The 14513-nt window shown below is 43.2% G+C and overlaps 1 protein-coding gene across 1 annotated transcript; it reads left to right on the top strand.

Annotated features, from left to right (window-relative positions):
- The first annotated feature begins 1238 nt into the window (after window positions 1–1238).
- synpo2lb (synaptopodin 2-like b) lies at window positions 1239–13789 on the top strand. Its single transcript, XM_034213193.1, is given in 7 exon segments — window positions 1239–1539; window positions 4718–4869; window positions 4976–5242; window positions 5752–6119; window positions 10170–11758; window positions 11760–11912; window positions 11914–13789. Coding segments are annotated over 7 exon segments (3606 nt in total). The 5' UTR covers window positions 1239–1437; the 3' UTR covers window positions 12889–13789.
- Window positions 13790–14513: the final 724 nt, after the last annotated feature.

Here is a 14513-nt window from a genome sequence, read left to right as displayed (position 1 = left end):
ACAAGGACAATAAAGCTGAGCAAACAAATGTAATTAATCGGCTATTATATTTCAGTGATTAGACATAATTAAATACATTTACTCAAGTAACCAAGTAAAGTTGTGTGACTGCGTCTTGCGGCTGCAATGCTAAGTGACAACATCTGTCCACAGAGAGACAGACATATAAAAACCATAGACTGAACCTAGCAAAGTATTCAAAAATGTTTCAGTTCCTGCTGTAGGTGTCTCAAGCAGTACATTTTGCCATAATAAAATACACACATACTCCCAAGGTGCAAACAATACCAGCGTCGTGTGGGTTTACACCTGTTTGCCATTGACACACATAGCAAGTAGGCCTATAGCTAATCCTTCCAGTCATCTATCAAATAATTATAATGTGACAAGATGTGGCCATCTGAAATGGGCCTAGCTTCACCAACAACTTAAAATCATCCCAGGCCAATATCTGGCTGCCATTTGGCTACATTTTGGGGTGCAAACTGAACCACCTAATGGGACAAATTTGGGCCCAGCTCTCCTTGCAATCAGATCCAATTTGGAATTATTTTACAGCGCCATTCATCACAAACCTGTACGAATTTCATTAGATTAACACAATTAAGCTGCACATGGGCCAAGTCATTTTGGCTGGCTAGACTCTGCAATCCTCTGCCTTTAATCTGCATGATCAGAGGTGATGAAGCTGATGAACAGAATTCATTGTTTTTCCTATCGTAGCAGAAAAGCTTGCCAAGATATAACTTTCCCCCATTGACTGAACTTTTTTATGACATTTTGGGACAGCTGAAGGAACAACACACAACTTAAAAGGTTAGCTCTCTCTAGTAACACTCTGATGCCAATAGATACATAAAAAACAACTGAAATTCCTAAAATATTTTCTCCCCACCACCCCCCCTGTGCTTTAAGGTTGGGGCACTGTGGGTAGACGAAGACAAATATTCGAGCTGTAGCCGCTGACCTGATCGGCTGAGCTGAGGGTCAAAGAGGGAGGGGTGGTGGTTATTTTGGGAGAGTTTATCAGCAAGCATCCCATCCTGTGCAGAGTGCCTGAGAGTGACATGGCAAGTGTTGAATGTGAGAGAGGATGAACACACACACACACACACACACACACACACACACACACACACACACACACACACACACACACACACACACACACACACACACACACACACACACACACACACACACACTATTGCCCCTTCTCACCCTCCTGAGCGCCCACCCTCCGACACAGCATTCCAGTGTAGCAGATGAAGGCCAGCCTCCCTCTGTCTCCCCGTGGGTGGAGAGATTTGCCGTGGTCACAGAGAGGATCGAGAGAAAGACCTCACTCATTGATACTTGAGGAGTGTGAGGAACTGAGGAAGGGGAGAACAACTTATTCACCATCATACACACACACACAGCAGGCTGTGAGCTGGGATGGTAGCTGAGGAGATTGTGGTGTCCCTCGCTGGAGGCTCCCCGTGGGGCTTCAGGCTGCAGGGTGGAGCGGAGCAGCAGAAACCTCTTCAGGTGGCTAAGGTACAGTTTGTGCGTGTGCATACATTATGAGGCAGAAAAGACTTGTTGCCAAGGTGGTAACATGAGTAGACAGGTTTAATGGAGACTGCAGCTGTTAATTGCGGTCTGAGGCCTTGTCTTGGTCTTGTGGTTTGCTGTGTTTGTAATCCACGCGTTGGTTAGAAACTTCATCGTCAACATAAAATCTGAATAAATGAACTCGTAGCTCATTTCATTGGTGTCCCTCTGGGCTTTATTTTGGTGCCTTCATATTTATTTTTCATATTCGGGTGTAAAAAAACTAAGAAATCTTGTCAGTGTAATCATCTAGTTCTTTCACACACATTTTAGTCAGTAAATGTTTTTCTTGTTTGTTTTTAGCTCGTTTTTAAAAGGCAAAATGTACCGTATTATGGAGAGCATCTGTAAAATGGAGAGGGATTAGTTTGATGAGTCATTAAAATGCTTTGAAAGTAAGTGTTACTCAGGAACATTGAACTGTTCTACTGGTATTTGAGTCGTTTTGACCAAAAATTATCATCTCGCTGCAACAGAAAAATTATCATATTCTCAAATGTTCTCATGATCTTTTGGTCAAAGCCAATTTAATACTCTCTTGTGATTCTGTTGGGTTTGTGGGTAAAAGCGTGAACACATGTTTAGACTGATTTGAAAGTGGAAGGACTCATCACTGCATCCTAATGCGATCACGCAGTATCAGAGACTATCAGTATCTACTGTGAACACACACACCCAGTCAATAATGAACTTGTTTCAGATCTGTCATCCTCACATATTTATTAGATATAATAATCCAATTTAAAGCCCCCAGGAAAATTCTCCTTTTTTCCAGTTTAGTTTTTCCAAAAGCTTTTTGTGTCTGTGTTTATGTTTGTTGACAGTCCAGTATGTAGTCTCTAATAAGAAAATCTATTCTGGAGAGGAGGAATGCGACCTCACTCACACTGACGTTACAAAAAGTTGGCCGGTCACTCATGAGCTGTCATAACTTTTGATTCAAAATGGAGGAGTAGTGGCTTTGGCACGATAGGCCTCTCTTTATCCAGGATTTTAAGGCAGATAAGGTCACCTTTGATATGAGTTTGATCAGTGTGTGCTTCATTGTGTTGGTGTATATGTGACCTGTCTGTGTGGTTGTGTGTGGTTGGGCATACCTCAGATAAGCCCATTTGGGAATGGAGCACAAACTAGAGGATCAGAATTGCTTATTTTAAGAGGGGTTGGAAGCTGAGAATAGAAAAAGGCCATTTGTTCACACACAGAGCCCAACATTGAAACATTTCCTGTATTTGTAAGTCAGTATTGGCCCAATATTGGTGCAATTGTTAGTTTTATTTTCAGTTTTCCATCACATTAGCACCTCTCTTTCTTGTCTGTTGATATTCCTGCCAGGTTTTATTTTGGGTTTGTGGGGAACATATGGCGAATGACAGGCATCTCCCGGTGGAGACCAGCTGTTAAAACCCCCTCTTTCAAGTTCACGTGTGTGTGTGTGTGTGTGTGTGTGTGTGTGTGTGTGTGTGTGTGTGTGTGTGTGTGTGTGTGTGTGGTGTGTGTGTGTGTGTGTGTGTGTGTGTGTGTGTGTGTGTGTGTGTGTGTGTGTGTGTGTGTGTGTGTGTGTGTGTGTGTGTGTGTGTGTGTGTACATTTGTATGAGTGGGAAAGTACAAGATAGGCAGCTTGTCTTTGCTCTATGAGCCAGCTATGTGATTAATGGGTCAAGAGATACCGATAAAGGCAAATAGAGTCCAAGTAGGTGCGGGAACACACTTTCCATTTTTGCAGATAAGCCGTATGTATTATTAGTATGAAAATGTGAGGGGTTGAGAGGCTTTATCTTCTTCTAATAGAGGAAACTGCAATCTGGTGGACAAGAATACTTTTCTTCCCATTTATCACCCACCGCCCGCAGACATACTTCCTGAAGGATCCTATGACATCATCTCTTAGCGACCTCCAGGAACAGCTGCATGACTTCAGAAGTTATTCTGATACAGGGGGCAAGGATGGCTGTGGGTGAAAAACATTGGAGCTTTAGGTCAATCTGTAGGACTTTTACAGGGAGAACATTAAAGTAACAAATATGCATGACTGCCACTGAAAGGATTTAAAGCCCTAAAAAACTTTTATTAAAATTTTCTTTTAGGATAACATAAGATAAAACATTATCTATCGTAAATTCCTTGGAAAGTGTTCCACCTCAATTTCAGAAGAATTTACATTTAGAAGTCTAAGTTACATTATTTTTAAGCTTAGAAAAACTTTCTCTCTTTATATTTAGTAAATGTTCAAAAAAGTGTGGCAGGTGCACTTTGATGAGGGTATTTTTACAGTGGGCTGGCATCAAGAGCAAACAACTCCACAACTTTAATAAAATCTGTCAATATGAATCTTAAAGTGCAAATATAAACTCTAAGATAACAACAAGGTGCAAACCCGAAATAATATATAATCTGCAATACCAAAATGTAATCCTGAGTCCTTCCACTTTCAAATCAGTTTGACATCAAATAAAATCTCTGTGTGAATGAATAGTTCAAATAACTGTAAAATGTAATTTCATTCATGTATGACCCCATCACTAGTAGTTGGAAGCTGCTAAGACACTATGTTTAAAGTCACTTAAAAAAATAATATGTATGTGAAAAAAGCTTTATTTGTTGCTGTGATGTATATCACAACATATTCATCATTCAGGCTTAAGTTTTAAACTGTTCCTGACGACAACAACAGAAGCAAAGTATTATTTCAAGTAAAAAATACATCATATTGAGAAGCTTCGGTTAAAATATAGGAGTTAGCACTAAAGAGATTCACAATACGTTTTGTGGGACATTTTGTGAAACTTAAAACAACAAAACAGAGGTTCCTAATATTGGGGTTGTGCTCCCACAGGGCTTGTAAGAAAAACAAGATAACAAATAACATCAGGCCACAATAAATTATGTAATTCTTCCTTTATTCTAAGTGTTTATTTCTTGGGAAATAGTAGATGTCTTCGACTGGAAAACCCTTTGGACACAACTTGTAGACATCAGTGTCATAAATAATATAAATGCTAATAAGTATTGGAAGGTGAAGGTCAGATGGGAAAGTAGACAATTTATAAATGTGTATATTCACAGCAGTTTTCTTCAGCTACCAGTATGAACATGTTATTGATCCCTGTCTTCTCTCAGGTACGCCGGCGCAGCAAAGCGTGCAAAGCTGGCCTGAAGGAGCATGACGAGCTGGTTGCTATTGGCGACCATACGTGTGCCGGGCTCAGTCACTCTCAGGCCATGACCCTCATAGACACGGAGCTTGCTACGCTCTACCTCAGGGTCAAAAGGTCAGAACATGGTCCCCCACACTGTACTTAAATCAGTCTTTTTGAAATGAAGCTGTAACAAGCAAACTCATGTGTGTTTTTCATTTTCAAAACTCGATGTCCCCAGGGCACCTTCTGTCTCTCACTCCTCCGTCAGGGTCCTGTCTCCCCCCGTGGGAGCGTTGCCCGACCATTGTCCCTCCATCCTCTCCCCCACCGGGCTATACAAGGGCATCACTTCCCCTCCGGACAGCGAGGCTTACTACGGAGAGACGGACAGTGATGCAGACACACAGTCGCTCACACACCGTCGTCAACGCCGCACCCCTCCTCACACACGCTTACCTGCGCGCTATGACAACCACGAAGAAGAGGAGACCTCAGAGATGAGTGGGTAAGGGACAGAGACTAAAAAGGTTTATTTTGTCAGTCTTTCAAAAAAGCTGTCACATAATAACTGATCTATTTCTAAAAAAGTAGTGAGGGCAAACTTGTTTACATAGGCTAGAAACTAGAACTAGAAATACCATAGTCTTCATATATTCTATAACAAATAAAAGTCCTGAATTATAAATGTTACATATTATGCAGAATGACTACTTTTAAAGTGCTTTTATATCATATTTTTTTATCACATGTAAGAGCATTTTAATGTTTGCCAATGTGGAGCCAGTTTGAGAGAGACTTTTTTTAACGTAGTGGAGTAAAAAGAAAATGTCCTTCTGAAATGTATTAAGTAGAAGTACAAAGAAAATGCAAAATGGAAATGCTCATAGTGCCACAATATGTGGGAATTTTACGTACAGTACTAGAGTAAATGTACTTTGTTACTGTCCACAATTGCTAAAGAGGATATCTAGCACTGCAGTGTTATAATCTGTTGTGTTTTGTCTTTCCTCGGAGGTATGAGAGCGCCACAGATGGAGGAGCTTACATGCAGGGACAGTGGGACGCTCTGTGTCTCCCTGGTGCTCCTCGCAGAGAGCTCATCTACCAGCCCCCCCAGACTGAGTGGACCACTCCAGCACACACCCCTCACACTCCGACCCCTGATCAGGGCCTGATGGAGGCGGAGGGAGAGGTGGACAGTGGGTTCCAGGAGGCAGGGGTCTGCTTTGCGCTGACCTGCCCACCGCTCGTGTCTCCTGAGCGGGCAAAAGTGGCCCTGATGTCGGGCTCTGGGAAACACCTGGTGCCCATGGTGGGGCCCCAGCAGACCCCGGTCAGCGACGAGCTCTCCACCACCTACAAGGAAAAAGCACGGCAAGCTAGTGAGTATATCTTCAGACAAAACTAAATAATCCAGAGATCGCAAAGTGGTTAACAAGGGAAAATAAAAAAAGGGAAAGTCATATATAGTGCATATACATAATGGGAGAAAAGTAAACCATACAAACAAAGTTGTTAAAACATGTGTTTGTTCTATTCATGGTAGTAAATTCATACATATGCCAGCCTTCATGCACATGCGATTACAAAACAGGTTCTAATCAGTGTTTTTGTAGCAATTTAAGCATCAATACCACCTGATTGCTTTGCTGAGGCTGCTTAGAGACCACACCTGAAAAACATAATGACATGTCCATCTTTGTGTAGAATTTAAATTGTTTGAGGAACTAAATAAAAGGGTTTATGGACAAAATTGTCCTAATTTTGAAAAAACCTACAAGATCATTCAGATATGTCAGAGGTAACCGTGATCTGATGGTTACATTTATTTATTACAGTTATTCAGAAAATCATGTTTATTTGAATTATATGCATACAAATTCATTATTTTCTAAATAACTGTAATAAAATAATAAATTGGTATAAGTGGCTTGCGGCTCCAGAGTGAGATATTATTTCAATGCTTATTTTACTTACTGTTTTCAATCAAGTTGGAGAATAGTAAACCAGCTATTAACTTAAAACAGAAGTCATTTTAGTTTCTCATGGTAATGCAGCTAGACTATTTTTAGTTTAGACTTTTTTTTCATTGAAATTCCAAAGATTCCCTGGTGTCTTTTAAAGGCATCAGCTGTGTCATTGTGAAGCTCATCGATAGCTAGACCTCCCTCTAGTGGTTATTTTTTTCAACCCAAGCCTCCAGTTACATTTACAGGCTGGTGGTGATAGGGTGAGATATACCAGACACCTGCAGAGGTATTCCACCTCCCCGATTTCCCCCCATTTCCCCCTTCCTCCCCCCTCTGTCCCCTCAAACCGAAGTCCATCTCTTCTGTCAGTATTCAGAGCATTTGCCTCACTCGCTGTATTTATAGGTATTGAAGCTTCTGATCAACAGACTGGACACAACTTTGACTTACAGCCCAAACAGCTGAATATGTTGGGTGTGCTGGCATCAATTTGTGTGTATGTGCGGTGTATGGTACGTGTGCAAAGTGGACTATGAATCAGTGAAGTGCCTATGATGCTTTAAACATTTGATTGATTGATTAGTCAATCAAAGTCATATACAGTACCTAGAGAAATACCAAAACTAAACTGCCGTTCTCGCCTTTATGTTATTGTTAGTTAAATATATTTAGTTTTTTTGGCCAAATGTAAATGGTGGCTAATGTTGTGAAAAAGGATAGGGAAATATATCCTGAGATAAAAGTACAAGATATGTTACGTTTGTTTTTCATACTGTTCTATATTCGTTTTTGTTCCAATACAAAATGTATAGTTTTATCTCTCCCTGCTTCCAAAAGGTGTCATATCTAATCTCACTCTCTAATGGCAGTAAAAAGTCGTCTAAAGTACATGATGCTTTATATTTAGCAAAACAATCGGAAACCACTAGACAATCGATGAAGGAAATCATTTGTCTGTTACAGCCCCACATAATTCCTACTGTGCTGAAGAGATGTATTTCAAAGGAATGCTTTGATAATTGGGGAAACACACGTCTTACTGAAAGTAAGATGAGAACAATCATAAGATTGAGGGATTTAGCCTAGCTTAGCATCAAGATTGGAAACAGGGAGGAACAGCTAGCTTGGCTGTGTCCAATGGTAACAAAATCTAACTATAAACACCTCTATAGCTCATTAATTAATATGTTTTATCTCATACATACAAAAACCAAAGTATAAAAAAGACAATTTGCAGTTTGTGAAGGAATATTCAGTGAAATATCTCGCCAATAAGCGTATTGAAGTAGAATAATTCCCATAATGTCGAACTATTCCTTTAATCTCCAAAGTTGAATCATCCTAGTCTGGTTACCGTATCATTATACCAGGACATTGCAGCTGATCAAACTGAATAGCTATGCACTGACCGAGTTGAGACTATAGATGAGCGAATGTTGCAGTATTGAGGGATCTATCATCCGGTACAACAGGCTGAAAGACTTAGGTTAGGGCTTTACTCTAGGACAACTGATGACCGATTCTGGTGTTCAGGGACCTGCCCTTTCTCACGTTACACACACACACACACACACACACACACACACACACACACACACACCACACACACACACACACACACACACACACACACACACACACACACACACACACACACACACACACACACACACACACACACACACACACACACACACACACACACACACACACACAGCAGTATTTGTTATGTGTGAAGTGTCAGCAGCAGAGAACGGCACATCAGTAAGAGTTATGACCAAGCTCTCTCCATCCTCTATAAACTATAATTAGCTTTATGAACTAATAAACACACACAAACACATTGATACACACACGCTGAATGACACTGCTGTCTAAATATCCTCTGGTGAGGGGTCTTCCTGTCCTTGTGTTCCTGTGTATGTGTGTGTAGGTGTGTGTGTTTGTGTGAGACAGGACAGGTGTTTGATGCCTGTCAGACAGACAGGAATAGTGGGTTGACATCATGTGTTGATTTGGGTTACTGGACTCAGACAAAGGTCTTTACATGGGCTGTGCCCTGAGGGAAGAGCATGAAGACAGAGATTCAGAGCAGAATTGGACTCTGTGAGGGTGTGTGTGGGAGGACCTGAGGGACTTTGATGATACACACACGCTCACATTTGTGAGATGAGGGACCTCATATCTGTTTCAGATTCAGACCTAGGTGGACACAGAATCCCACACACCGTGTACGCAGGTAAGACCCATATGAACTTTATGTACATGTAGACTCACTCACATTAGAGGTCATTTGTTTGCAATGAATTGCCATGTTTCACAATGAAGAGGAATTGCTAATTATCATGCTCTGTTAGCACCTTTGAAGGTTGACCTTTAATCTTTACCTCGGATGGTAAATCTTATTTTGTGGTGTTACATTGCAACGAAAATAAATATAGGCTGATGTGTCAACCAGTAAGGATACTTGATGAAGTTGTGTTGCTTATTGTGGGTCATAATTCATAATTAATTAAATAAATTACAAATGATCTTTAGCTATGTTTGGCAACATGGATCGAGGAGTAGCAAAGTTGGTCCGCCTGTCGGTTGGTTTGATGAGTCAACCACATACAGTAAGTCGGGAATTAGATATCTCAACAAATACTGGATGAATGGGATGCCATTTCGGTTCTTGGGCAAAATGCTTTTGAAATAATTGATTATCATGACATATGGTCTTTATTCATTTTGCCCTATGGATGAATTGCTTTTTGTTGATCTCTTGATCTTTCATCTAGTGCTATGAATGGGTGAAACCATATACTGTGGTGTATGACCAAATACCTACAAAAAGAATAACACCCTCACAAGCCACGCAACTTGTTTTTGGTTAGTGCTGATTACCAAATGCAAAAATGATAAACTAAGATTTGTTTTGCTTCCAGTTCAACTCTGATAACTGCTTTGAACCTTGTTATATCAAGTCTTTGTTACAGATATATATAGGCTACTTTACAGCTTTTCAACTGAAATATCAAGTTACATAGTGTGTGTGTGTGTGTTGTGTGATGTGTGTGTGTGTTTGTGTGGTTATGTAAACTTGACTTTATGAACGCCCTAACCCACCGAGGGTGCATTAATAGCCAAGAAGACCTAAAGTCTCAAATAGCCTTGGACTAAGCAGAGATACCCACCTGTGCACACACATACACTCATGCAAGAACAAGCACAGGGGTGTGTCGCTAAACTCTTGAGAGCAGCAGGAATTCTTTGTTCCAAATCCACAGCACACACAAACTCCTGTCCGTTACCGGTAATCCTCACTGTATCATTATTGTGTAAATCAGCCTCTGTTGTGGTCAGTGACGACAATCACACTGTTGCTTGTTGCATCTTCTTTGTTATTCGTTTTCAAAAATCCCTCCTTTGTTTCCTCTTTCCCTCAATACCTTTAATCTCTTTCCTCTTCCTGTCTTTCAGAGTTGCACCGAGGCGAGAGTGTGGTGGAGAAACAGGTGAAAGAAGCTCGCACCAAATGTCGCTCTATTGCCTCTTTGCTGACTGATGCTCCCAACCCCAACTCGAAAGGGGTGCTTATGTTCAAGAAACGCCGGCAAAGGGCCAAGAAATACACGTTGACCTGCTTTGGAAAAGCTGAGGGAGATAGAGGAGGGGATACAGAAGGAGACACGGGAGGGGAGACAGAGGAAGAAGGAGGAAGCTCCATACTGAGTGGCTCTGAAGTTGATGAAGAGGGATTCTCAGCATTTGACCCTACCTGGGACACTGGTTATCTAGACCTGCTGGACAGGAAGAGCTCTGCCTGCCCATCAACCACACCGACAACTCCAACCACGCCAACAGCCAATCACAGCCAAGGGCTGGACATCTCCGCCTATTATACTCCAGAACGTGTGACATCTGTCAATCAAAACCCAGGGTTGGAGGTCTCAGGGTTGGAGAGCTCAGCCTATCACGGTGCAAGGCTGGAGAGCGGCATTACCAAGCAGCCAATCAGTAACCACGCTGCACACATGTGTCCTCCATCTGTGGCTATGACCAATGGGGGGTCAGTAGCTGTTAGTCGGGCTAGTGTCATTCTGAGCCCATCTCAGATGCCCTTTCAAAGCCAAAATGGGCAACATGGCAACCCTAACCCTTGTCCTAACCCTAATCTCAGTCCAAGCACAATGACAGACTCAGACCAACACCTGAATCCAAATGTCCTGAACCGTACTGCGCGCCCCTTCACCCCGGGCCCTTCCTCTTCTCGTCCATCTGTAACCTCTGTGATGTTCCGCCCTCCTCAACCCAAACCCACAGTTGCCGCCATGACAACCAAACCAGTGGCAGCCGTCTCCATGGTAAACCTCCAACCTACTCGGATTGCACAAGGACCTGATCCAAGGAGAGCGGTTTCTAGCACTTCTCTGTACATCCCTGCAAGAAACAACAACATCCACAGTCCCCCATCTGTTAACCCTCCTCCCTCCTCTCTTTCTTCTCCACACTTCTCCCAGCCTGCCACAAACCCACCCACATTTAACCCTCAGCCCGCAGGGAATGGTTACCCCTCCGCCCCGTTCTCTCCTTCCACAGCTCAGAGTACCCTGTTTTATCCACCACCTGCTCAACCTTTCTCCCCTCCGGCTCCACAGCCATATACTTCTTCTCCTGCTCCTACTTATCCACCTTCCTCCAGATACATCTCTGCCCCTCCCATCTCCCAACCACATCACCCTGATCTGACTCAAGTCTCCTTCCATGCCCAGCCTACCCCTCCTCCTCCTACTCCTCCAACCCAACCTTCTCAATATCCACCTGTCCACCCCTACGTCAACATGACAGGCTCTGCAAATCCTGGCCCCCATGCTGCCATGGCAACTGTATCACCTCTGCAAGCTCCTTCCTCTGATTCTCTGGCGTCACGAGAGGAGCGCATCGCAGTCCCTGCCGCTCGCACCGGCATCCTGCATGATGCCCATCGTCGCAGCAGCAACAAGAAGCCAATGTTCTGTGCAATCCAGAACAGAGATGTATCTCCAAACCCAGACCTGCTGTCGATGGTCCCAGAACATGGATGTTCATTTTGGGAGAGCTCCTGGTGTTGAACCTACAGCTACACCCAGTGGGGAGGCCGGACATGAGTCAGGGCCAGAGGAGGACTGGCTGAGGCTGGGGGCAGAGGCCTGCAACTTCATGCAAGCTCAGCGAAGAACCAAGCCCCCCCCCTGTAGCCCCCAAACCCCAAGCCCCTCAGGTGCCACAGCTAGCGGGTAAGGGAGGTGAGCTGTTTGCCCGCAGGCAGAGCAGGATGGAAAGGTACGTTGTGGAGCGATCTCCCTCTGTTGCTGCAGTGCCTTACTCCCCTGCCCAGATGAGGGAGCCCTCACCAACACCCTCTCTTCCTTCCACCTGGAAGTACTCCTCCAACATCCGTGCTCCACCTCCCATCAGCTACAACCCCCTCCTGTCTCCCTCCTGCCCTCTGAAGGCCCAGAAGAAGCCTGAGGTCACAAAGTCTGGGGTGGCTGGATCTAAAGGACAGAAAAAGGGTCTCAAGTCTATCGACATTATGAGCCACCAACCCTACCAGCTCAACTCTTCCTTGTTCAGCTATGGCGGTGGGGTTCCCCAGGACACCTCCAACTATCAGAAGCAGGGAGGTATGACTAAGGGTCCTCAGAAGACAGCACGAGTATATGAGGTGAAGCGCTTTTCCACTCCTCCGCCAACATCCACAGGGCCTGCTCTCAAAGTCATTGTACCTCGATCAGCTACGACACTCGGAGAGCCGATGTGGCGATCTGATGTCACCTCTCCTCCACCCATTGCTGGCCCAGTCCCCTACCAACCCTATCAACCTCAATGCCAAACTTACCAACCTCAGTGGGCCACCTCCCCTTTGTCTCCCCCACCTCCCCCTGCCCCTACAGCTCCACTTCCTCAACTTCCCAACTTCTCAGCTGCTCCTGCTCCAAATCAAGTACCTACTTTCTGCCACCTTCCACCCTCCAACTCTGCGCAGGCCAACAGGCAGTTTAAAAGTGCACCAGATTTGAGTCCAATTGGCCCCAATGGTTCCTCTCGGCCAGCACCCTGCAGCAATCTACCTAACAGAGTCCCCAGGCCCAGGTTCAGCACTTCAAACATGGGTCTGCAGCCTAGTGTCTGGCGCCCTGGATTCACTATGCACTAAACAGACTCTGGACTGCACATAATAAACCATGGCTCTTTGAGAACATCTAGCCACATGTTCTAAATAGGTCCATGCATTTTTAGTTTTGTGACATTGTTATTCAGTGCTGCGGCCAGCCACGTTTTATCACCAGATCTGTTTGGATTAGCCACCCATGTAGACATTTTGTCGCACACATTTAATCGTGTTTACTTTTTTTTTCTGCAATGCTGTAGCTAGAGGGAACATTTTTTTCTTTTTTTAGCAAAGTCCATGTAGTGTGGCAACCAGAGAAAAGTATAACAAAAAAAATGGAGAACAGCAGATTGAAAGAACAGAAGTAGATGCTGGGTGAAACTGAAGCAAAGTTCTGTAAATATTGTATTGAATGATGAAGAATTAAGTTTTAACATAAAAAGAAGAATAGAGGATGTGAAACGATAAAACTGTTGTTAGAGAGACGAGCCAAAGATGTGAAAAGGATGGAAAGGAAGCACAGATGAAGTGACATTATAGAAACGTATTGGGTATAAAAGGTGTGGATTTCATTCATAACTTCCCAATCTGCAAAACATCCCAATGTACCTGTTGCCATCCAACGTAAACATATCAGAAAAGGTGCTTTATGAAGAGATTTGAAGGAGCTATTGCTAATGTTATTCCCCCTCTGTTATATACATTTTAAGGAGCTGTGTTTTATGATTCTGTGTGCCTTTTTTTAGTTGCAATCTGCAGCAGTGTGTGTTTTGCTTTCTGTAGTTTCTCATCGGGCGAGGAGCACTGCTGCCACGAAGAAGGGAAGCCTTTTACAGTAGTCTTGATTTCCGATATGTAGATATGAAACAAGAGATGTATAACATGTCAGTTTAGCTTTTTTCCACATAGACATGCGGTTGAATAAAAATAGACATGACTCACCTCAGCTGTCACTCTGTTTCTGCTTGTGTCACCCACCCCTACATTACTCTATCTCCTCCTCTCATTCATTTTTTCCATTGATCTCTCTTTCAGGCATTTACTGACTCGTCTAATAGCTTAATTGCTCTTCTGGGATTTTAAAGACCAAATACACAGCCTTTGAAGTGATAGTTCCGGCATCAGGAAATGTTTTTTTTTTTTACTTTCACCACATGGAGGCACTGTAGGATGTGCCATCTAGACATGCTGCACCACTACAGTTTATGGTTTGTATCTTTTACATAACTAGAAAGTGCATGTTTGACATTTAACAAAACAGTTATACATCTGGCAGGGGGGGTTATTTTATCATTCATCTTAAATATATTTTCTAGATCCTTACATAGGAGCCTATAGAAATCCGGTTGAATGAAGAGATTCAAATGTAAAATGCATTCATCTCTTTTCATACTCTTCTATTTTAGATTATGTTCCTGATAATTGCAGTTGAACACATTTTTGCAGGATTGTTGGCCTCCATTTTAGAGCTGTTTAAATATGCTGACTGATGGCCTTGGAGCTGTGAAACCCAACCAAGACCACAGAAAGGGATCTAACCTCTGACCCGTGACTGAGATCAGGTGACAGGCGGGGCTAACTTTAGCTGCTAACCTTAGTCCTGTTCAGGTCCACTGGTAAGCTTATAGCTGCTGTGCTAGTGGTAGGTACAACAAACACACACACACACA

Source organism: Gymnodraco acuticeps, unplaced genomic scaffold (genome assembly GCF_902827175.1).
Source record: "Gymnodraco acuticeps unplaced genomic scaffold, fGymAcu1.1, whole genome shotgun sequence".
Classification (NCBI taxonomy): Eukaryota; Metazoa; Chordata; class Actinopteri; order Perciformes; family Bathydraconidae; genus Gymnodraco; species Gymnodraco acuticeps.
This window is presented reverse-complemented; position numbering and strand designations above follow the sequence as displayed.